The sequence below is a fragment of the Dermacentor silvarum genome, chromosome 2 (genome assembly GCF_013339745.2).
Source record: "Dermacentor silvarum isolate Dsil-2018 chromosome 2, BIME_Dsil_1.4, whole genome shotgun sequence".
Lineage (NCBI taxonomy): Eukaryota > Metazoa > Arthropoda > Arachnida > Ixodida > Ixodidae > Dermacentor > Dermacentor silvarum.
The window spans coordinates 217,287,570-217,313,414 of record NC_051155.1 but is presented as its reverse complement, the minus strand read 5'-3'; the positions used below and the strand labels follow the sequence as shown (position 1 = coordinate 217,313,414).

General features: G+C 44.0%; 1 protein-coding gene across 7 annotated transcripts in view; it reads left to right on the top strand.

Moving 5' to 3' along the window:
* LOC119442642 (dmX-like protein 2) overlaps positions 1 to 25,845 on the top strand; it is a 150,166-nt gene that overhangs the window by 83,128 nt on the left and 41,193 nt on the right. For all 7 annotated transcript variants that reach the window (XM_049662276.1, XM_049662275.1, XM_049662278.1 and 4 more), the window contains 7 exons: positions 2,195 to 2,561; positions 3,098 to 3,521; positions 6,474 to 6,742; positions 8,399 to 8,475; positions 9,922 to 10,078; positions 18,721 to 19,022; positions 20,947 to 21,075. In XM_049662276.1, coding sequence (XP_049518233.1) covers positions 2,195 to 2,561; positions 3,098 to 3,521; positions 6,474 to 6,742; positions 8,399 to 8,475; positions 9,922 to 10,078; positions 18,721 to 19,022; positions 20,947 to 21,075 — 1,725 coding nt within the window. The remainder of the gene's footprint in view (positions 1 to 2,194; positions 2,562 to 3,097; positions 3,522 to 6,473; positions 6,743 to 8,398; positions 8,476 to 9,921; positions 10,079 to 18,720; positions 19,023 to 20,946; positions 21,076 to 25,845) is intronic.

Sequence of the window (25,845 nt, the reverse complement as noted above, 5' to 3'; positions counted from 1 at the left end):
CTCCCATCACAGATGCAGGAATCATCCATGTCGTTAAATTCAGCCAGCTGCCCTGTTCACCACCTCTTCGGCGACGCTGATGGCGAACTTTGCCGGAAGGTTGTTTCACGGCAGTGCGGGCCATGCTGCCCGTGGACCCACACCATGAGGTTAAATTTGCACTGCTGTGAAGCCACACATCAAGTCGAAATTTGCATACAACACACACCCCGATTTTACTGTTGAAATTTCTTTCACCTGTGCGCTTGCATAACAGAACACATTAATCGTGTGTAGAGGGAAAGCAGGGATCTGAATTGCACAACACAGCATTAACTGCCGCCATCGTTCAGTCAAGGTAGCACTTGACAGCATCACAGCATTTTAAGTTGGCTGAAGCACAAAAGTCAGTAATAGCTCATAGACAAATTTTCTGTTCTACTGTAATTGTAAGAAATGTTGAAATTGCTTTCTTGCATGAAAATATCTGAATAAAGGCACTCTGAAAGTAAACTGACTCCAGAGAAGAACCTGTCTTTTCTTTGGCAAGTAAAGAACAAACTTTTTTTAAATTAAAAGTTTTATTCAAATCCCACAACTATTTGAACTGTTTGCTTCAAAATTGTTCAGCACCTATTATTGTTCGCTTCGTCTTCTCTTTGAACCAAAAAATTTGTATTTGCACAAGCCCATTATTATCATTTTTTATAGGGAAAGTAACATAAGTGTCAATATGAGGCTCAACAATGTACCACTGTCGTTGCTTGCACAAGATGCTGACTGGAAATTAGTTGATTCCAAACAAATTCTGCAGAAATCTGAAAGGCAGAGCCAGTTTCATAAAAATTTGGAGGACGCTTAAGCTTCGCCTTTAAGAGTGGAACGCGATAGCATTCAAAGATCCCTGAATGCATGTCAGGCTTCCCGGCAACTGCAGCTTTCTTTTTTTTCCACCTTCGCCTCTGCGCGTAGCTGCCGTTTTACGCTGCCGAGGAGGCGAGCGCCATCTGGATGGCGTTTTTGCAAGTAACCTACTCGGGCGCGCCGCTGTTGGTATGGTAGAAATGCTGGAGAAGGGGTTTGTGTTTTGAGTTTCGTCATAACAGAATTATGTTTTCACATACATTCAAATTACAATCCGACGCTATCATGTCTGTAGTTCGTGGTTAAGTCATACTTTACGTGTTTTACTTTGAGAAATTCAATTCTGTTCACTAACGCCTCTGCGCCACGCGAAGGGCCTGCATGGTCGGGGTGGTTCGGGATGATTTTGTCAGCCATGGGTGGCGCGCCGGTGCCAATGCCGGATTTTCTGCGACACGGGGCTCTTAACGCTATCGCATTAAAAAAGAACCTAGTTGTGTGGTTCAAAGGGAGCGAGATTTGCTTCATGGAGTGCAGTCTTTACATCTGAGCAAGTTCATCTGTGTCGTGCTAATGAGCTAGTGACAATCACCAGACTGCTGATGTCAGTCACTTTGCAGATATTACTTTCGTTCTGCATAGATGGCTAAACCATTGGAAGTGGCATAACAAAAAGATGATTGTCAATGAACACACTCTTCAGCAGCTTAATTTTCAGGTCGTAATATGTTGAATGAATTGGTGGTGTGTGGGCATACTCTCAGACAACTTTCTATGGTTAATGAAGGGAAAGCTACCGGGGTGGAGTTTCTGCACGTGTGTTACTGGGCCACGTATTTCCGCAGAGTTTGACAGCGCTTTCAATTTCTTGAAAAAGGTACTGAATCAGAGTAGCTTCCACGTGTGAAATTTACGCATGTGCCCGAATGGGAAGGGAAAAGCAGAAATATAAGTGCTGTGGTGTATTTTGTCTTATTTTTCTGTTGGAAATGAGATGGTTATGTTTTCTGTTCCCCAGGTTAAACTAACGCAGATGAGAATGTAGGACTTTTTTTTTTTAGAAGTGCTCTTACTTGTGTGCACTTTGCAACTTTTTCTTCATTGCCATACGAAGTTGCCTGCTAACAGAGTAGAAATATGACTGCCATCATGGAACACCTGTAACTGCAGCTAGGCATTGTGATAATGTTATGCCACAGTAAAGTGAAAGTACCACTGAAAGAGAGATCAAGGAAATGGCACCATGAGGTGGATAGATAAGGACAGGTGTTAGTATGAGGCTCAACAACTCAAAGCACAGGAAGCTCTAAACAATGAATTGACCGTAGTTACTGCTTCGGCTGATTGACAGGTTTGCCTGAGCAAGCTGGAGGACCTGCAGCTGGCCATGGTGGTGGTTCGCCTCTACGAGGGCGACCTCGACTCTGTTCCTGAGCACCTACGGCGGCTGCTTGATGCCGAGGTTTTGGGTCAGCCTGAGGGTGCGGAAGGTCCATCCATGGAGCTGGCCCACCCAGATCCATTCCTGCGCTCCATGGCACTGTGGCTGCTGCAGCGCTACGAGGAATCGCTCACCACACTGCTTCAGACACGTGTGGGGCAGGAGCACCACAGGATACACCAGGAGACGCAACATCTGTCTAGTAGTGCAGCTGGGCAGGCTGCAAATGCTAGTGACAAAGCTTCTGTCTCAGGTCCTCCTGCAGCTGATGACACTGGTGAGTGCATGACTCCATGTAGGACAGCAACCTGATGGTAGTTTCAGTGGGGCTTTTGTATACTGCCCGACGATATTGACAATGAAGTCATGGCTGTAATGCATTGCTCATCATTGCTGCTTCAAGCAGTTACCACACCATTTTAGCTACTATAATGTCAGCACAGGGCCAGTGTGCCAATTTTATACCAGGCAATGACCATGCTGAAATGGGGGCTCAAAATGGAATTCCTCGTATATGAAGTTAATCTCAGTGCTGGTTATGGCATAGGCAGTGTTTTGTGCTAAATGGAAACACACCCTACACAAATATTAGCTGCCATTTTGATAGATGGCCAAGAAATGTGGTGCCACCTATGGTCAACACGGGAGAAATAAGATGAGCCGTATTTGTTTGAGACATTGAAAGACACAAGCGTGATTAATGTTCAGGACAGACCGCTTATCCGGAGCAATTTTTAGCTGAACTTTGCTGACAAGCTGAGCTTGGTCTAAATGTGAATGGGTTAAAGGACAGCACTGTATTGGCTCATGCAGCTGACCCCGGAGTATTCAACTTCTACCTCTACCTGCGCACACACCCACTGGTGGTGCGACGCAACCTAGCCAAGTCCATGAGCATGCGCCGCAAGCATGGCCGTGCAGTGCTGCTGTCGGGCTTCAAGCCTGGCAGCACAGTGTCCAAGACACTGACACCAGGGGGTACAACCAGCAGCGACACCATTACGCCCCTGGAGCGGCGACTGTTCTTCACGACAAGCCATGCACACTTCCGGGCGGGCTGCCCACCCCTTGCCCTAGAGGTGCTGTCACGACTGCCGAACTGTATTCTTGATGACAGTGGTAATGCCACGGCCGAGGAAGGCTCTCCTGCCAAGAGGAAAGACTCTAATGGAGGGCCTCCATCAGGAGCTGTCAGCAACGGGCCTGTGCAGCAGAAAGCTGATGAATTTGATTGGAGGTAAGAACCCTGTCTGACTTCGCAGGGTCAGCTAATCAGACTGCATGAAATGTTTTATATTATAGAGTATTTCTGCCAAGACATGGGACATGATGAATCTGTGAAACAAAGTAATTGTTGTATTGTCCTCGTGCGGTAAAATTCTCCTTCCTCCATCTTTGACTTGTGTTTACTTATCAATATTTGCCACTAATTTATGTTCATTGGCCTATTTACCTTCCACTACTCCCTGCTTGTTTTAAATGAAAGAAAGTAAGCTTATGCACTGTATGTAATAGCCTGCAGGATTTATTGTGAGGCACCACACATCACAGATTAGTACAGGATGCAAACCTCAGTATAATAAACATGCATATAACAAATTGTTAAATATACTGAAGTGAAGGCGAAGCATTGAAAACGATAGCAAGGTTTAATGCTGCACTTGAGCTCCTCAGATAGTGTTCTAACAATGCATGGACGCGACATGGCACAACAGAGCTCGCGAGACAGCTGCTGCTGTGCAGCAGGAACAGGGCCTTTGCAGATACCAATGTCTCACAACGTTGGTGCAATGAGGAATGTCGGCAGCAGCGTTACAGATGTCGCACCTTGATGGGGCATGAGATGAAATTGACAGAAAACCGCCGTCGTTTGTCAGTGCCGAATGAAAGATATATTTTAGCTTAAAGTTTTTTGTCTGATTTGCTCAGACCAGTGCATGCACTACAGTGTGGCATGCACACAGCTGCCTAGTAGAAACACTAATGTGTGTGTGCACAGTGCTCTTACCAGCACCAAAAGGCAAAACACTGCCCTTGCTTTGCTGCAGAGCCAATTGAGTGGAATGCTACGGTTTGTCCACCTACCTTAATTGTTTTTGCAACCAAAACCCTCCGTGGTGGCATAGTTGCTTTGGCATTGCACTGCTAAGCCCAAGGACGCGGGATCGAATCCAGGCCACGGCAGCGGCATTTCGATGGAGGCGAAATGCGAAAACGCCTTGTGTACCGTGCATTGGGTGCACGTTACGAAAAAAAAAAAAATGCTTAAAGTGGTTAAAATTAGTCCGGAGTCTCCCACTATGGCATGCCTCACGTTATGGTTTTGGCATGTACAGCATTAGAATTAACATTTTTTCAACCGAACAGATTGCAGTTCTCTGGAGACCTTCTAACCGTGCAAGCACTGGCTGGGCATGCCCCGTTGAAACCGTGACAGCATGACTACAGCGGCAGTACCGACGGCACAAATGCACTTCAAGTGTCCATATAATTGCTATCACAAGATGCTTATAAGGAATGTCAGATATAAAGTAGGTATTTTTCTATCGGGTGTGACTTAATTATAACGATGTTAGACTCACTCCTGGTATGATGGGGCCATATGCATCTTTTTGCTCAAACCATGTCTTTAGTAGTATAGAAAAGTTGACTTTAGCTTTCGTGAGGTGAAACACCCAACAGATGCAGTTTCTTGGGATAACTATCCATAGGTCGTGCTACCGCATTTGCACAATTATAACGCACACATTTTTAAAATAAAAAGTGTATTCAAATTTACATGTACATTTCAATCGTAAGTAATTCTACTTCACATGAAAAAGAAAACCCATTCTTACTTAAAAAGAGCTCAATGCAAGGTAGCTAGCCACACTGTCATCGAATGGACATTGTTTTTTTATGCCTTGTTTTGTAGTCGCCATTTTCCAGTTTGCTGTACGCCAGTCATAGTGCGTCTGTGGTGGGTAGACAGCGAAAAGGTGGTGTCGTCGGACTCCAATAGTGACTTAGCTGCTAAGATTCAGCTGTGTGCATGTCTGTGTGCCTTTGTATGTTCCATAAAATCATTTCAACACTGTACGCTGTCGACTCGGGTTTAGTTAAATGATGTGCGTGGTAGAATCAGCACCAAGTTATTTTTTTAAAATATTTTGGTGGTAGTATAACTGCACGTTACAGTCGGGGGCGCTGTAGAATTGTGCAAATACGGTAGTACACTGTCCATATTTTGTCATTTATAATATATGTATATAGCCTAATTATTATGTCATCAAGACGTGTAGGAGAAGATGACAGCCAACTGCAGTCAGCAAAGGCCACCACTATGAAAGCACTCGTAGTAGAACATCTCCTGGGCAGTCTGTCCAGAATTGCAGCACATTAGTATGTTTTTGTTTCTCGCCACCAAGTTGGCTCTGCAGCTTGTGTAGTGAATGTCAGTGTACCATGAATCAACGCCACAGTTGACTCTCATCCAAATCTGAAGGGCATATTTTCTGCAACATATTGAGTTTGGTAGGGGATCTGTTCTCTTATCACAAACAGAACCGAAGCACTGTCACTGCCACGTCTTTTTATGACCAAAAATTATAGGTAAAGTAATAACTACTGCGATACTATGTATTTCACCTGTCAGTTTTGATTGTTTGTGTGGTCATTGCAGATTGCATAATTTCGTCACCACTCATCGGGCTTCACATTGCCACAGTCATGCCGTGCACACTGTGACTTTATGAAGATAATCACTCTAGTCCCTAACCAAACTGAAATAAAGCTTGTTTCCATGCAAAGGCGGGAGATAAATTAATTTAGCTGAACCTTCAGATCTAAGCCCGAAGATGCAGGACAAAATCCCGGCCACGGCGACCACATTTCGATGGGGATGAAATGCAAAAACGTCCACATACCGTGCATTGAGTGTACGTTGAAGAATCCCAGGTGGTCGAAATCAACTTGGAGTCCTCCAATACGGTCTAGACTGCCTCAACCATATCGTGGTTTTGGCATGTAAAACCCCAGAATAAATTTTTTTTTTTACCCTTCAGATCTCGCCCTGTCTTTTTCATGGGGAAGCAAGGTGTATTTTTTATAGCAGGTGCCTATGGAATATGAGCTAGTCAATAGGCAGCTGATCACCTTTATAATGTCTGTGACTGTTCGTCTGACGTATTCTTGAAAACTTTGTCACCAGTCAACCTCTGGCAAAGGCTCCACAAAAGGCGGAGGACTTTGATTGGAGCCAGCCTCTCAGCACGGGTGCGGCCACACAGAAGGCAGATGCATTCGACTGGAGCCAGCCCCTCAGCACAAGTGCACCCAAGAACAAAGCAGACGACTTTGACTGGAGTCAGCCGCTGGCCAGCACTGCGGCCCCCAAGTCAGATTCTTTTGACTGGAACGAGCCAGCGCAGTCCACTCCTCATTTTGAGAATATCAAGGGCTCAAAGCAGTTTGAAGAAGGCAAGTAAAGAGCACTGCAGTGCAGGCTCTTGCTACTGTGCATAGGTTACCTACGAAAATTACTAGAGGCAAGCACTGGCACTGCAATCGTCCAGCTACAATGGGAATGATGGGTGCAGTTACTATAGTACATAGATTTGCCTAATCTTTGTGCTTAATGCAGTCAGACATTTCAGATCAGACATTTCACTTCAGACAAATTTAAATTTTCATGAAAGAATATATTTTTTTAATGCATAAAGGCAATAAATTTCCAAGAAACAATATTTTTTAAATTCATAACGGCAATAAGCTTTTGCACACATGCGTAATTGTTCGGAATTGTTGCATTTTGTTGAATATAATCACCTTGCAAAGTCACAAAGCCGTTTGAAGCCAGAAGGACAAAGTTTATGCAAATTCGTGTACTGCCTGCGATTCTCATGCTAGCTGAAAAGCCACACTTGCAGCTCCCATAGAAACTAGCGCCAGAGTTCCCTACGGTAATTTTTGTAAGAAACTGTGCTGCTGTGCTGTACCGGCATCATACAATAGTTAGTTCTTTTTTGCTGTCTGCCTTATTTACTTCATTCAAGTGCAACTCTCTCAATTGTAGCACATACCCTTTGACTTGTGAGCGGAAATCTTTTCTTCTTGCTCATGTCATCCACGAACAAGCATGGTGCACTTTTGCATGCATTGTCATACAGGCTCTCACGTTTTCGTGGAGGCAGCAGCTTCTAGCAAAGCCAAGAAAAAAAAAGGAGAAATGCATGATTTGTGTGTCAGAACATGCCCACTGATTGGCTTCCTGAGGTGCCCACTGTTAACTTCTATCTACCAGTCCAATGTGTAGCCTTCCATGGCCAGCTAGCCAAACCGAGTTGGCATGATGTTGAGCCATGTTGTGAATAATCATTAACCACCTTTAACACATAGTGCCTGAATAATAACCAGCTGCGCTTCCGTTAATCGATTGTTGATAGATTGGTGCTCTCAAGTGTCGAAAGCATCACTTTCTCTGAGAGGAAAGCTTTTGTGCATAAGTAAATGGATTCTTGTGCTGTGCATACTAAGGAGTGATGTACGTTTGTCTCCTCAGGTGACCTGCTGACTTTGAGAGAGATGTGTGTGCTGTGCTATGTGCTCTCTCTCTCCTCCCCATCTTTCATTCTCCCCCATCCCGCTCCCACGTGTAGGGTAGCAAACCGGTTGTACTAAACTGGTTAACCTCCCTGCCTTTCCTTCTTTACTCTTTACTTCCTTCCTTTTATTCAGTTGTACCTTTCTCAGCAACTAAGTCGTCTCTTACTAAATAAACAGTGAGATTTTTGGCTCCGTCATTTTAGTTGGCCTTTTGTGCATTGGACTCGAACATCAAATGCCTGAGCTGTAGAAAAAAAAAGAGAGAGAGAGAGAAACAGCCTTGAACCTATTGCATTATACCATGAGTGGACTATACTGTGCACTCAAGATCTTGCAGCAATTTTGGCCATTAACGTTGGAGCAAGAGCAGCAAGGCAAAGTCAAATGGAATCACCAGTGGCCTGCAAAAGGTGGCTGAGCAGAGACAGCGACTACACTGAGCAGTGCACGCACAATAATTTGCTGATAATATGTGTTGTTTCTATGTTCAAACGCATGCTTACATCTCATTTTTGCTGTCCTGCATTTCAGAAGAAACACTAGCTCAAAATAGGGTGGAGACCCTAGACATCATGGCCCAGCAGCTGAAATTCATGGCATGCCTTAAGGTGAGCTATTTAAAAATGTGCAAAAGCATTAACAAACGTTCAAATTTGGTAATTTTTTTATATATGTATGCCATTGCTTTCTTTCTGACTCGCATTGTTTGCTTCACCTCGTGGTTGTGTGTGTGTTAACCCTTTCAATCATTGCATCCCTGTACGAAAATCTTCTTGTACGAAAGTGCTTTGTTTTATCTCAAAAGGATGGTGAAAACTGAGTGAATTCGAACAGGTCCATATTGTACAGCATGCAGGAAATGTGAACTAGATTAATTGGAGACAGTTTAAGCACTTCCCACCAATAGAGCTTTCATTGCACGTGCATAGGAAATTGAGCAAAAAACATGTACAAGGTACAATTACCAAAACAGATTTGAACCATAAGTATGTGACATGCCTGCGATAACGTGATACAGCTCAATAAGAAAGAAAGAAGCATATTGCGATCTCTCTCTCTCTCTTTCTTTTTCTTTTTTCAGGATGCTTCCAAAATAACAAGAGCCTCTTTCTTAACCCCTAAACTGTTGGACCAAATTTCGAGAAAGTTTAGAAATGCAGAATTTTAGACCTGTATGTCTTGAGCGAATTTTTTCTTAAAAAATATGGTACCAGGAATGCCTATTGCATTTTTACTGGTCTTATCGGGAAAAAAATTGCATAAGCCATTGTGTATTATTTCTTTTTCAAAATTACGAGAAACTGCAGATGGGCACATGTGCAAAAATTGTGGAAATTTCACGACGAGTCCACTCGTCATTAGCCCCAGAGAACGCTCGTTGTGATGATGAGTTACCTTGTCATCGGTAGTTAAGGGTTTAACAAAGGTCTTGTAAAGGAGCAACACTTTTTTGGCAGCATGATTGAAAAGTGACTGGGGTATGAGCGTGCATATTTTGCAATGTAGCAAGCCTCTGCAAGCTCGTGGTTCCACTAATCGTTGTTTTAGCAGAATACTAGTTCTATTTGAAAGCAAAGCTGTGCAGTTGCACTCTTGTCTGTGGCATTACAAATAATAGCAGTATGAGCATTTTAGAGAGTACTTATGATTAAGCAAACAACATTTATGCTGTGAGATTTCGTAGACCACCCTATAATTGCACGTAGGATTTTGAGCAACGTGTTTCACGTAGCACACTTCGCACTATTGTCTAGTAAATTTGATATTAAAAGGACTTGGTGAGAGCCTTATTGGTGCATACTAATTTGATGCAAAGTGCAAAGATGGCAAGAAGAATTAAGAGAACTTGTCCACTCTTAAAAGGAGAGAGTGCTTGTTCATCTACTGTTCTTGTGTGTGTCCGTCCTCACTCTTTGCATCATGTATCTCTCATGTTTTGATGCTGGACACTCTCATTTTATGTTCTGTAATGGGCGCTTGTCCAAGTGATTGACGAGCACCTTCATTAATGTGTCTTTTGTAATTTGGTCACCATCATTTGTGGTCATTCTCAGATCATGATGGAAGAGCTGAGTACACTGGCCACAGGCTTCGAGGTGGACGGGGGCCAGCTGAGGCATCAGCTCTACATCTGGCTCGAGCGCTGTGTAGCAGCGCTCAAGGAACTGTGCCAGTACGGTGCCGCTATGCAGGTGTCTGGTAGCTCCTCAGGTGAGGCAGTTCATTTGTTTTTCTACAGTGAACTTTTATAGAAAAAGCTTGTATCGCTATGGAATTGTCTAGTTCTGTAATTTTGTACGGTCCTATCATAGTGATTGTCATTGTTTTATTTTATTGCAATTGTTTAATTGTAAATTTTCTTCAGTGACTGTTTTACAATTTTATCATCTCTAGACATGCAAAGTCACTTTCCTCTGTTTCTACAGTCGAGTGCCTCTACAACGAACGCCTGTACAACAGTCACCTGCATAATGAATTATTTCGGAGGCCCCAAGCACTTTGTTATAAAGGAGTTTGACTATACTATGTTCAGCATGACATTTTGTACATGTATCTACTGTTCGTGCAAATTGTTTGCTTCTACATTCTGCAAGCCCGAGCTTTGGCTCAACAGCTTCTATGCGAATTTCTCCACTAATCATGTGTAAGTGAAGCAGTTCAATCCCAAAGTGGCAGCAAAAGCATATTTTTAACGCTCAAGTTCACTATACTGTCTTTTTTCTATTTTTCTTATGGGATGAATAATTTGTGCACATGTTTGATATTCTATGATAGTTCAGTGGTGGGCAACAATTATTGTCTATTCAGAGATCGGAATTCAGTAGACTAGGAAAAGTAACCACTCCCACCTACGTGTCTCACTTTTCATGGTGGTCATGTGTTTGCCTTTCCTTTGAAGTATATAACTCGACGGTTGGCATTCATAAGTTGTCAACTTATTTTGGAGAATATTGTGTTTGTTAAAGTATGTGCAACTTAACATTTTCCTGACTGTGCCTATTTCCATTGATAGCCTGCTATCGATGGTTGCAAATTCGTAGTTTACTGCTTTCCAAGCACTCGCTGACAGCTAGCGCCATATATTGCGTAGTTCAGGAACAATTTAGTCAGTTTCGGTTTTCTTTTTCTGTTGCGTGCTGACTTGCCTCCGGAAAAGAATTGGAGTCAGCGCGATGGGTGCTTGTAGGTTCCAAGACATGTTGGTGCCGCGCACCGCTCATACACGGAAACATCACATTTCTGCTGATTTCAATGCATCTGTGTGCAAGTTTTTGGACTTTGAAAGCAGCACTGACACAGAAGACAACTTTATTTGTCAGATTTCTGGATGGAGTTTTGCTTCCTTCGCTTTGCCAAACCGTTTCAATGCTGCCATGCACTGATATAAAGATATCCTGCGTGTTTTAAAGGTCACAATTCTTATCCGTAGGGTGTTAACATCCTTCAGTTGGTATCAATTGCCGGCGGCCATGCATGGAGTCAAGTTTCGGGTGAAGAGACAGCCAGTAGTCGACCTCGGCATTGCACTAAGGCTAGTTACAAGAGTTAACATTTTATTTTATATCTCAAGAAATTTTTTATGTAGAAAGATTTTATTTGCTTGAATATTGCACAGCTTCCTTGTGTTGAAAATATATATGCTGAATAATTTTTTAACATATTTCTGTGTGAAGCAACAATGACGTTTTTATATAATGTTTTCATTTTTCTACTATATACTTGTATACATTCTTTTCTTTTTCAAATTCTTTTTAATAGACATGTTGATTGGGAATAGTACCGTCGGAAAGTGAATTTCTTCCTCTTCAATTTGATGCTATACACTTTAGTATCGGACAAGCATGCTCTGTGATAGGAAAAAAAAAGTATTTCGAGACTACCCAAGAACTGCCGCTTTTCCCGCAGGCAGAAAAGTGTTAAATTGCGCTTCTCAGGTACCAGTGCTAAAGCTGTTATGATAGCTGCATGCTCAAAAACCACGTAGTTTTGTGGTCTTGTACTGCTACTACTAAACTGTTGTAGCAAGAGGTCAAAACGTTCTGTAAAGTGGAGCTACCTCAGATTTCATATTTGTTTCCAAGTGGACCGACCCCCTTACTTGTGCAAAGTATTACCAAAAAGCTCCAAAGGAATAAATACTGTTCATATAAGTGGCTTGTTGGGCGAGTTGGTACATGTAGGGGAACGCCAGCAAACGTGAACGAAACTAGAAAAAAACACCTTAAAGGGGCCCTGAACCACTTTTTATCGAACTGGAGAAAGACATTTGAAGTGAAAATAGGCTATTTCAGAAATACTTTGCCGCAAAAGGTACTTCAATGCGTTCAGCAGAAGCGGAGTTATTGGCAATCAAACATGGCGTCTGCTGTGCATTCCTTCCTTCCTCAATGCCTTGTACTGCGAAGGCTACGGTGGAGTGGGGCGGGGCCACAATGCTCCGCCTTTGAAATTTCACCGTGGTGGATGTTAACGTAGACGCCACAACTTCCGATTTTGGTGCCTACGCCGCGCTAAACATAAGCCAAACGCGGCTGTCCTCATGCGAGTTAACGTAGACGCCACGACTTCTGATTTCGGTGCCTACGCTGCAGCTAAACATAAGCCAAACGTGGCTGTCCTCAGAGAGCCGCAGTGCGCTTAGCCAGTGGACTCATGGCGGCACCCCGTGGCGGCCCTGCTGTAGCCGATTGCAGCGACCAATAGCAGCCGCATATTGGAATGTGCTTTATGACGTAATAAAGCATACAGAAGAGAGTGAGGATCATGGCTTCTGTTGAAACAAATTAAAACGAGAGCGTTTGAGAGAAAGGTGACTTCGCGCTCCACTTGCAAGCTCCACGCACCGCGTACGACAGCAAAACTTGGCCGAGATGTTCACAACAGCATATGCTACCCGCGGACTATGTTATTTTACCAAGAGGGGTGGTTCAGGGCCCCTTTAAAGAAAACACAGACAGCACGCATCCTGTTCCTATGTTTGTGCCTTCTTTATGGCAGTGATGGGATTACTGTGGCAATCGCACCAAACTGCCCCAAGAGGTAAAAACTGCTACACCCTGCTACTCTTGGCAAAACATTGCATAATTTGTGCCGAGACCGCCTATTGAGGTCTTTCAGAGAAAAAGAAGACAAGCGCTCGAAATCAATCATCATACATTGTATCAATCATACAATCAAGCACCTGTGTCGTGTGCCCCTTTTCTGTGTCTCGTTTTTGCGCTGTTTGCTGAAGTATGTGTTCGTACCAATAAGCCCAGCTAGCCACTATTCTGTAGTTAATCATACAGTCTTCCACAATTTGTTGTCATTTTGAGTGGTCACAAAAGTAGACAGGTATGTGGGCGCTGTAGTTAAAAATGTATATATATATGAAGTTATGATAGTGCACCGCAACATCTTTGAAGGTTGGTAACTACGTACTAAACAAAGGACGACATTGGAATAGGCTGATGGTGATGACCAGCTGACCGAACGCAGCCTTCACTGCACACGAAAAGGTGGTGCACTGTGATGAGCAAATAAAATTTCACAGGTGTTGCTGCTTGACGAAATCAGCTTGTTGTAGCCATAATGGAAGTGTCTTTAGCATTCACACCACAGCTGGAAGATACTATTGCTCGATGTCATCGTCTAAATTGCACTGATACCTTATCTGCGAATATGTGTGCCTCAACTCCACATCTCGAGCGTCGCGAACATAGACACACCTGCCCTGCCACAAACTGCATCGCTATTCAGCTCATGGTGCAAGAATGCTCGTGGAGCATTTGCTCATGTACAAATGGCTGGTGGCGCACAAGAACACTCAAGCTTGTACAAAAGCTTCATGTACTGACACCGATGCGCTTGAATCGTCATTCAAGAATGCCACAAATTTGATTGCAATGTCGTTAAGATCACGACTACCGTTGTACAGTAGAACCTCGTTCATAAGTTTTCAAGAAATACGCAAAAAATAAACTGTACGATCCGGGAAAACGTATGATCCGAATCCAGTAAAAATTTAAGCTGACAAGCCCATATTGAGGTGCAAGGGCAGAAAACATTTATTTCTTGCAAAACATAGTTACAGTCGAATCTTGTTAATTCGAACTGACGCTGTGGTCCAGTCAAAGTTATGTGTATTCCAATGGGCGAGAACGCTCGGCAATTCGAACGCGAAAGCATTTGCGACGGTTAATTCAAACATAACCGCGCACCGACAATGCTCTCAGCAGCACGCCAAATCACGTGGCGGCGCCTCCGACTGGCAATGCTTCGACACCGCCATAAAGCAAAAGCTTAGGAGAGACCCCTCAACGCCGCGCGGAGAAATAAAAAAAGAAATAAAAATACCGCGGCGAAAATTTCCTCTCTCAAATGGTAAGGTTGCCGTTTCAGCGTCACGCCGGAACATGCGTGTACGTGCCGACGTCTCGGCCAGCGGCTGCGGCGCAGAGGGAAGCAACGCGGAAGCCCAGTCCGGCCAACGCTCGCTTCAACGGCAGAAAACGAAACTTAGGGGAACGGGTAAGCTGGCGCCGGGCCGGCGGGCGCGCACGGAGACAGTAGAAGGTGAGGGAGCGATGGGGGAGTTAAGAGGGAGGGTGAGGGGAGCCACCGAAGCGACGGGGTTGCTGAGGCCAAATGCGCTTCCCTGCCGCCCTCCTCCCTCACCTTCGACGGCCTCCGCGTGCGCGTCACCATGCCGGCACGGCCTGATCCCTGAAGTTTCGTTCCGTTATCGGTATGCGAGAGAGACAGATAGAGATTGTGGTTGTGAAGAGGAAGAGGTGCTATCGGAATGCGAGCGTTGGCCGGCGTGGGCAGTTTCGTGGCCCTCGCTCACTTGGTGCTTGCGCGCCGCGATATTTCACGACTCTCACCGTTCAGACGTAGCGCTATGGTGCACAAATACGTCAAAAATAAGTCCTTTTAATTCGAACAAATTTTCGGGCCCCTTCGAGTTAGAATTATCCAAATTCGGCTGTATTTTCTGCTGATGCGTCATACCCTTGGACAGGAACAACTCCTTTTGCGCACATTGCAGACTCTTGTCCGCATTTTCGTTGTCTTTCCTGCGAAAGAAGCTTTGCAAGGCTTCCAGGCCAGCAAGGGCTTCGGCGAAGGTAGCCGGAGGGCGCAAGCCTTCGTTCTCGCCGCCGTCTTCAAGCGCCTCGTCCGCCACCACCTCCGATACGATCTCGGCGAGTCGTAGCTTCGCCGCTTAGTAGTTCACGTTGAAGCGAGGGGCGAGGTAGAGCAAAGTTCTATTCGCTCACCACTGTTGCCGCGCTTCGTCACTTCGGGCGAACGAGCAATGCAGAGAAGCCGTGCGGTGGCTGTCTGCCACTTAGCGCTTCACAAGCACATGAGAGCGGCCTTTTTGCACACCTGAATGATAATTTTTCGCTGCACAACGTATCATACAACCACAGTTTGCTGCAATGCCGAACGTTGCTGCTGAATAATCATATTTTCCGGGAACGTATTAACCAGAACGTATTAACACATTCCTCTATGGGGTTATGTTTATTTTTCGCGATTGCGAACGTAGGAGCCGGGAAATCGTATTAAGCGGGAACGTATCAGTAAGGTTCCACTGTATCTGTTGCCCAAGCCTAAGATCAAGAGCATTGTGCTGTATTAAAGTGCTTTTATTTCATTTCTATTATATTCAAGATCCATGTGCATTGCAGTTTCGTTGGACACGTGCAATGGAAAACGCTCGCGGCCATGTTAGATGTACTCTTTTGTAACTGCACATAAATTGAGAAGGCTACAAAAAAGTGTCTGCTGCATGACATGGGCTCTCCAAGCGATTAAGGGCAATTTTTTCAAGTGAGTGTATCTCTGGCCAGCAGCATAGTCAAGTTGTGGGATAGTCAGCTAGTTTGACGCCAGCATGCGGGTAGAAATCAGTGCCTTTCACTTTGCTTGTGAATGGCTTTCATGGAATCTGTCTGCCTCCCATTGAATCTCAACAAAACTATAGACACCCGCTGTTTGGCACCAGTACCTAAATGAGGCGCCATGCACAATGCGAAATAAGACTGGAATGGAAAGAGAAAAAAAAACACCCCATAAAGTCGTATCCCGACTTTATCCAGATTTTTTTTTTTTTTTCATTCTTCCCTGGCTGTGTGATAAGTGTGCTTTTGAGTTGCACATACCTTTACGATTTGAGGCAATTCCCGATTGAACGGCCTAAAAAAATTTAATTATGGGGTTTTACGTGCCAAAACCATAATCTGATTATGAGGCACGCCGTAGTGGGGGACTCCGGAAATTTGGACCACCTGGGGTTCTTTAATGTTCACCTAAATCTAAGTACACGGCTTGGCTTGATTTGCAGGTGTGTGACCAAATACCTAGAAATAAACAAATGTTTATCTAGTGGAGTAATGGGGACGTGAGAATACTAAGAGTCCGAATTATTCCTTTTACTGTGTCAGTTTTGCAGTTTGTGCATGCTGTGAATATGCATATGGGAAGTCTTAATTTGTTATTTAAAGAAAGCAAACCACATTGCGAGATTTTACCAAGTCAGGACAAAGTAGTCTTTTAAATGTTATGGAGGTAAAGTAAAGAGAGAGAGAGAAATAACATTTATTACCACCCGTGAAAAGAATGACGGGGATCCGAGGTGCAGCTCGGTCCCAGTCATGTCCTTTGCCTCAGCCGTCGACCGGGATCTCTTGGATCTCAGCAGAGGTTAGGGCGAGACAAATGACTTGACGTTGTCCTTTTTCTTCCTGGTTGAGAAGCAGTGCCTCCCAGGACTCATTCGTTCTGTCAGGCTCTCCAAAACTCGGGCACGTCCATATCATGTAGATCATGTTCGCTATGCCCTCGCAACGTTTGCACCTGGGGCTGAAAACCTAAAGAAAAAGAATACTTGTACAGTTCCATGTTTTGTAAGGTGGAAGTTCTTTAAACTTGAGTTTTAATTGTATTACATCTAGAGTGAGCAGTATGGTGTATGTACTCAAATATACCGTGTTCTTTTTTAGTATGTTGTATGCTTTAGTTCAAATATTACAGAGTAGAAGTCTACGTAGAGAAGTAGAGAAGTCTGCTAGTGACTCTAGCTAGACTAATATTGCATGCGAAAATCTGTACCTGATAACTGCTCCAAAAGGTTGATTTGCTGCTCCGAAGTAGCTTAGGCCAACCACATCACTTTCATTGTTTTTTTTGTAGTTTCCTTTATGTTTGCTGGCATTCCCCTATGTCACAAATACTGTGCTGTAATCAAAATTACTGGTAGGTAAATCTTGCATTTTTCTGTATCATGCCTGTAGCCACTGTTTTGCTTCAGGCTGTCTTTCCAAGATTAATCTTGGCTTACTGAAATTTTGATGTGAATGAGACGGAGATTAGACAGGTTGTGATGGTGCTGTTGTAAACTGGGAAGCCACAGCACAAATAGAAAGGACACTCTTTTCCTTCTTTCAGTGATCCTACTTTCCATTTTGACCTAACCAATTGATAATTGTGTTCTTTGATCCAACTTGACCACGATTTCATGCACCTCACTGAATGAGTCAAGCGATGCACTAGTGTACTTTGCATTAGTGGCCACAGTTTACTATCTCACTTACCCTTTTTTAGAGTTGTGCAGAGCACAGCTTACCTAGTGTTTGATAGACTGTGCTTGCTGACGTGTATCGACAGTCACTGATTTAACAATGCAGCCAACAGCTTGCGCAACCACGTTCGGTAGTGTGACCAGAAAAGGCAGTGGCATCTGTTTCTGCTGCTTGTCTTAATATGTTTCGCAGGCTTAAAGCCAGCTACATACTCACGATGCTGTATAGGTTACAAAGCAGCAAAACATTGAACAGCTAATTCCACTCTCCAGCCAGGTAATTGTCACAGAACCGAACTCCAAAGTATGTTGGCACCACCAGGGAGCAAATAAAGCTACAGACCCATCGCCATTCTGCTGCCGCAATCTCCATGACAACAGAGCATGCTTGCTATACACCCCACCAGATGCTGTCTGACTTTCTGTTCTCTTTCTTCTGTGGGATGTCTTCTCGTAAGCCGCTTGTAATACAGTCAAACCCACTTATAACAATATTCAACTGCCAAGAAAATCTCATTGTTATAACCGATAATTGTTATAACTGGGTTTCACGAAAAAATCAGAGGGGACAAACACAAACAGTTTATTTAAACAAAAAGCAGCACAGTCGAACCCACTTATAGCATTACTGGCTGCCCCACCCTGCACTTTCATGTGTGTTCTGTGGTAATATAAAACCCTTACTACAAAGTACCCATGCTGCATTATTGGCTGTAACAACTAAATCTGGCTCGAGGGTCTGCCCCGAAAAGAAAAGAAAAAAGAATGCTAGCTGTTTCGCAACCCCTTCGACGTCGGCGAGAGGGTGGAAGGGAGACTGGAGGGGGGTGCGGCAAAGGAAAGCATGCCGTGTGGGGTGCACGGCACAATGTAGGGTGTGGCAAAGCAACTCCTGGTTTTAATATCTGAGGCGATGTGACGAAGGCGTGCTTTGCGAGGACTGCACACAGCACAAAGGCTGGTGCGACAAAGGGGCTCACGTTGCCCCCCCCCCTAGTATTTTTCATTTTCTTTTCTTTCAGAGCATACACCTTGCAACCGATGACATGGCATGGGAGCATTGTAGTAAGCGGTATATTTTACCAGAGAACACATACAAAAGTTTACTCTGCATCGGCTACTCATTGTTATATCCAATATATTGTTAAAACTGGTATCCTTATAAATTTGTTCGACTGTAGTGCAAACACTAAGTTTCTTCTCCTTAGGGCTTCTTTGTGGTGTAGGATTGTATAAAGTCATCAAGTGAGAGGAACTCATTTACTGTTTTTCTCATTTGCAGTGTCGGAGACGTCCATCCTTCCTGATGCAGCCGGTGAGGAAGGACCAGCTTTAGGACGAGACAGGGCCAACACGGGCACTGCTGATGGAGCCCAGGCGGGGACACCTGTGCCCACTCTGCATGCCATCTTGGTTGCAGACAAGCAGGATTTCGAGGCCAAGTTGGTACGCGCAGCACGCCGCAAGCTGTGGCTCAAGGCCAACGAGGCACTGCTCCGCACACTGCTGTCCTACACTGGCCTCCACGGAGCCCACGGGGGAGGCCTGGCCGTTGTGCGCATGGAGCTCAACCTGCTACTGCAGGTGAGGCGGGGGAGTATGGAAGCTCACAGGCCGTACATCACACTGTGAACAGTTGCTTTTTTTCTTTAGCCCGGGAAAAAAAATTCTGCATGTAAAACTCACGGAAATAACTGCATACAACAGCGCTCAAATCTTTGCTAAAACAATCTCCATTCGTAGATGGACAACTCGTCCATGTCGTATCTTTGGTCAGCGGCTCTGTACCCCCCACTCTTCGGTGATGCTCATAAAGCTGGAGCCACACGAGGGATGTCACGTGACATCTGATGTGAATCGGATCACTTTGCATCTGGCATTCACACGACAGAAGATGACAGCACAGATGGAGCAGCGCTCACATGGATGAAGGGTGATGGAAAAAATGCGACTTCAAGCTGAAAATCCGAACGATGATCTGGCTCTCGGCAGTATCTCTAAGTGCTTCGTATGGACCAAAGGAGCACTATGGGAATGGGTTACGTGCGTACGATCACATAATATGCAATCCACAAGCTCAAATCGTAATCGACACACAGGAGTGGCGATTACAGGGGTGGGGGGAGGGTGGGGTTCCCTAGAAGACAACGAAACATTGAATAGTGGGAACCTTATCTTCACAACTGCAACTTCTACCAGTGACACCTGACGACGCTGCTCCATTTAGGCCCAACAGGCTGGACAGTGTAGCAGTCATAAAAATTCACTGCTGGCTGATATGATAATGGGCTGGAAGCCGTAGAGGAAAGCTTGTTGCTGATATATTCCTACAGGTGGCTCATCAGTGATTGGTCATGAGATCACACGTACAGGTTAAATTAACAGCAGTTGAAGCGGCTTTTGGTTTTCGGGTCTGCAAACGACCAGCCGGCAACTACCCCAAGCACGCGTGACAAATTCGTCTATTGTGTGACAAATGCATCTAAAGCACGCTGGGAGAGAAAGCTCCAAACTGCATGAATATGTGTACATCAATACTGAACACGTGTATCTGATGCGATCTGCATGCCTTCCGGTGGCTTTAATTGGCCTGATCTTCACACATGCTTTCGTGCTTTCCATTCACGCTGCTTTTGTTGTTCCTTCTGTCCGCGTTGCATTAATCGTCTCGATCGGTCCTGTCGACCTGATCGAACCTTGTACCAAAAGAGATTGCTCCGTAAGAACACTGCGCGCATCAAGGCACCAACTACAGCCGGGCCTTTCACCAAATATTAGAAAACCGAATATTCGAAAAGTCAAAATTAGATATTCTACTTGCAAGTAGAATTATTCAAACATTCATGTTTGATTCAATATTGAATATTCGAGTATTGACACACCCCCAAATATTAGTTTTCTGCTAAGCAGTTTTTTTCCTATAGTCTCCAGAAACAATAGAGTGTGGTAGCTTTATGTATCTCCTGAACAAATTGATCTACAAGAAAAATTATTGCATATGTGAAATTAGCATGAAATACTAACCAAGTCTGTGTATTTTCATCATATTTGGCCATAAAATACAGAAAATAACTCAACAACCCACGTCTAGCCTTAAGTACGTTGTATTTTGCACTCATTTTTTTCGGCTATTCATTGTCAGATCATATACTTTGAATAGCTCTGATTCGTGGCATCTGCCACAGTGTCTCAGTGGCTATAGCATCTGCTGCTTAGCATCAGTTTCTGTCCATGATGGCTTAATTCCACGAAAGGCGTAATCTGAAAATCCTGTGTACCTAAGTGCATGTTAAAGTGCCCGAGATAAAGTTAGTCTAGGGTCCTTTATTACGACGTCTCTCATGGCCCAGGTGCAGGATGTTAAACCCCACCAATCAATGGTTCAAGGTAACTAGTAAATATCAGTTCTGTCTGGGACAAAGGCCACTTGGTATGTGCTGTTGTCACTTTATTATAATCATTTGAGTACATGCACCATATGTCTGTCGTGGTGTGACTGCTCTTGCAGGAGTTGCAGCAAGATCGTTCCCAGCAGCAGCTGTTGTCTCCGCTTCCTTTCCCAACGACTCTCCCCCTCTTGGCTGCCAGCGTGGCGTGCCAGAAAACAGTAGTTGCCGATCCAGTCCGCCTTCTACAGGTAATCACTTGTGGTTCTTCCTTCTGCCTGCTCATTGACATTTGCTAAGAGATCTCTTCCATGTAGACAAGACAGCAAAGTTATATGTATAATGTTGCTTTTTTGTACATGGTAATTTTTACAATTCCTTTATTTCTTCATCCTGAGAGGTGAAGTTCCATGTATACTTGTGTACATGTTACTTTTCACTGCTTCTTCTCTGTCATAAAGTTGCTGTCATGGTTGTTACTGCTTGCACTGGTACTTTTTTTTTTTCTTTTTGTCATAGACCCGTTTCCTAGACAGACTTTATCATCATAGTCGTCTGTTGTAGTCATGTGCAGATGCTATCAGTCTCTTGAATTTAAAAGCACCCATTGTGGTGGCGTAGTGGCTTCGGCATTGTGCTGCTAAATCCAAGGGCGCGGGATCAAATCCCGACCATGGTGGCGGCATTTCGATGGGGGCAAAATGCAAAATCACCCATGTACCATCCATAGGGTGCACGTTAACGAACCCCAGGTGGTTAAAATTAGTCCGGAGTCCCCCACTATGGCGTGCCTCATAATCATACGCTGGTTTTGTCACGTAAAACACCAGAATTTAATTTAATTTATTAAATTTAAAAGGTGAGGTGATATTTGGGGGAACTTTACCTTCACAGACTGGAAACTTATTTACTTAAAGGGGGCCCTCAGCCACATTTCTTTGAAGCCTCAAAAATGCCTTTGAACGAGTATGGTACCTACCAGAAGTATATTACTGAAATAATTTTTCAAAAAGACCCAATTACCAATTACCCTCAATGTGAGTGGAGGGGCGCTGGTGGCGATAAGAGTGGTGATACCTAGCCTACGGTGTTACAGTGAGTGGGCACGTCACGACACCCCACGGCAGCTGCGGTATTTACGCTACGCAGCAAGCACAGCTACGTGTAGCTACATGCAACTGTAAGTGCACAGGAGGGCTGGAGTGCACGCTCGTATGCTCCAGCCTAGCAGTGCTACGTGGTGCGGAATGGCTTTGCCCTTCATGGATAGTAGGCAAATCCAGATTGCATACTTTGCATCGCTCAATACAAAGCTCAATACGAAGCACATCTAGCCATGAGCATCCGCGAGCGAGTACGCACTGGCATGCGTCCCTTGTTGATGCTAACCGCTATTCAACGCGAACCGTGGAAGGCATAGTGTACGTGTGGTCTGGGCTTAAGTTTCGCATAGTTTGACGCTAAGTAGAGTGTTCTAGACTAATCGAAATTAGCGAGAGCCGATGGCTATGACACCCTGATAAGCAGTCTGGCCAATGTTTCATTCCTACGTGGACAGGCGCGGCTGAGTGAGCAGATGATAGCTCACGCTTCTTGATTAATGTCAGCTATTGGCCAATAGCAGTCGTGTATGGGAATCTGCAATATGTTGAAATATGGCAACTCCAAAGAAGGTGAGGAGAAGGCTTCTATTCAAAAGATAGTGTGTGAGAAAAAGGTGACTTCGCGCTCCACTTCTGTGCCCCAACTGCTTTAATGTCCGTTGTCATGACTTTCAGGCAGCGCTTTATCACTGTCTATGAAGTCCTCTGTATAGTCCATAGCGCGTTTGATATTCTGCATTTATTAAACGACTCCGCAACAATTGCAAGCGGGATGGTGGCACATGTCTAGATTAACCACTTCGTTAGTTCGTCCTGCAACGCATGCAATTCTACAAAGCACCAAGAACATTGGATGCAACTTATTGCTGCTAGCTTAACATGTAAAATAACTTATCGCTTGAATGCGCTTTCGTAATCAGATTAAAAGCAGTGCCTCGTCGTAGTCATACTAAGTGCAAACTCTGTCTCATGGAGGTCACCATCCACTGGTCGCCATCTTGTGATTGCAATGGCGATGATGCAGGCTAAGCTGGCATTGTTGAAGGCTCTTGCAAATGTGCGAATGTGGTTTTGGTTTCATATTGGATTGCACCACCTGAGCAATTTCCAGACAAATTTTATTTTAAAAGAACAAAAGCTGTGCGTTAGAATCGGGTAAATTACGGTAATAATTTATTGTGAGCTAGTGTTTTAATTTGAAAATCTTGTTGGGGCAGGCTGAAAATAGGCATTTTCGACGGGATTTCATGTGTGGTCGACGCATTTGCTGTACCCTAAGTGTCATAAGGATGGGCTGTGCCGCTATTGGAGTCGCCACTGCAGCTAGGCGCAGGCGCGAGCTTGATGACCAGCCAAGTTCAAATTAGTCGGTGAAAGCTAATTTGGGAATCGAAATAACGAAAGTTTGGTCTCATAGAGATGTATGGGTGCTGGCCAGGATCTTCGGGCAGGATTGGATTAACCGAAAAATTGAATGAACTGGTGGTGGTGGTGGTGAATATAATATGGCATATCAACGTGTGCACAACTATACAAGATGTTATCATATCTATGACATTTATACTATCGAGTGAGTAGTGAAATTTATACACATGCATGCTATGGCTATGAGTGTTTGTATTGGAATATATGGTCACATTGAGAAAGTTGTGCTGTAGAAACATGAAGTGATAGTCTACAAAATGGTGCCATGCTTTCTACTCAATAATCGAAACACCTTTGGACTACACATTTTCATTAGAATTAGCCGAAGTTTTAATTCTCTAAAATTGAATTCTACGATCAGAGAATAAGCTTATTGTATTTAAGATGCGAAAATATGCGTATAGACAAAAGCACATTGTTCTTACTTCTGCAGAAACTTAAGTACATCCTGTCACAAAGCCAGTTTGCCATCCATCAGTTGTCACATGTACTGTTGTTGTCCACATTGTCAACATATGAAATTTTGAGACAGTTTTCAGTGGGAGCCATATGTTATAGTTATCCTGTGCAGTGTAATTGTCTTTTTATGTGCTGGCTCTGGCTGTAGAGGGCATTATAGTTTGGTTCTCACTTGTCCTGCAAAGTTGAAGCTGTGAATTAAGGGAAAGCCTTGTGCTAATAGGCACTTTTAGTATGCAATAAAGGCATAGTGGGCCAACTAAAATTTTTATATTTCTTTGTATTAACCTTCTGTAGCCTAAATTTTCTTGTCTGAAGATAAAGATGTGAATTGCAGTTAAAATTACTTGCATACGAGCCACGAACATCCAAAATGAATCTCACACCATTTGCTATTCAGCTGAGATTTGCCGACTTGTTTAAAGAAAACTCAAATGGGCATCTAGCACAAAACAGCACCTTTATATTTGCATGTTTTTGCACTGAACAAACTCAGACTTGGCATGTAACTGTCTGTAATCTTGTGGAAGACAGTAAAAAGTTGGTATTGTAGAGATAGCAACCCCAATTTATGCACCCGAATGGATGCAGCTGCCCGAGTTTCTTAAACTGTTCACCCTCATTGGAAAGCACAATGTGCAAAGCACTATTTTCCGAGTCAGAGATGGCAACACACTGGTGCGTTTTTGCTGGATGACTAACACAATGTCAAAATCAGGATTCTCCTCGCCTAAGGGCCCTGTTTGGATTTATGAGCTCAGATTGGATATGTTGCAAAATTGTGGCAACAGGCTAGAAGAGGTTAACAGAAGTTCTTTAATTTTCCAAGTTTTAGTCGTCATGAGTACATTCTACATCATGGAAGTTGTGATTTCTTAAAGTTTCACTTGGTATGGGGTCTTTGCATGTAGACACCTCAAAACTGTTAATAGCCATGTGGCAGCGCTTTATTTCACCAATTTAAAGTCCATACCATAGGTCCACCCAATTATTGGATACTTGTACATGGTGTCCCAGCTATCACGCAGCACGATTTAAAAAAAAAGAGGAATGGCGTTATGCGAAGCAAACCTAGTGCGTATTGTTTCCAGTGCAGTGGAGTAGCCACCAGTAATTTTTTCGTTGCTGAGATTTAATTAGCTAATTGTAATTAATTATCTAACTCGAGAAGTACTGCCCTAATTATCAAAGTGTCAATGAGAAAATTGTAGAGCGACATGAAAAACTACAGATACAGCTTTCTGTTGCTCCGTACGTGCTACATAAAAGTGTTTTTCCGAGCGTGAAAGAAGCCCGCGAATACACGCTAAGTGCTTTGAGCAATCAGTCGCGCGGCAATTCTGCGTGTATTCGCGGGCTCCTTTCACACTCGAAAAAACACATTTATGTGGCACGTATTGAGCAACAGAAAGCTGTATCGGGAGTTTTTCATGTTGCTGTACAATTTTCTCATTGACACTTTGATAATTAGGGCAGTACTTCTCGAATTAGATAATTAATTACAATTAGCTAATTAAATCTCAGCAACAAAAAATTACTGGCGGCTACTCCACTGCACTGGAAACAATATGCACTAGGTTTGCTTCGCGTAGCGCCGTTCCTCTTTTATTAACTTGTGCTGCGTGATAGCTGGGACACCCTGTATACTAACTCACCAATATTTTTTCATTCTATATACTCATTCACACTCATCAGCACTCAGTCCCTCTCCTTGCGCCTGCACATACTCAACGCTCGCTTGCTTTCATGCTCACTTTCATTCGCACTTATCAGCACCCTCTAATGCTCATAGCACGACCATTTACACTCATCAGTGCTTGCGTTCGTACACACATCTGCTCACACTCACTGACGATATTGTTCATACTCGCGACCTCTCAAACTCACTGTCACTGATTTTTATTGATGTTCATGTTAACCAGCACTGACTCCTCTTCGAACTCACCAGCACTCATTTTCATTCATGCCCACATCCAATCACACCTTTTGTCACTCACTCGCACTCTATTCAACGCCTGTAAAATCAGTGTGGTG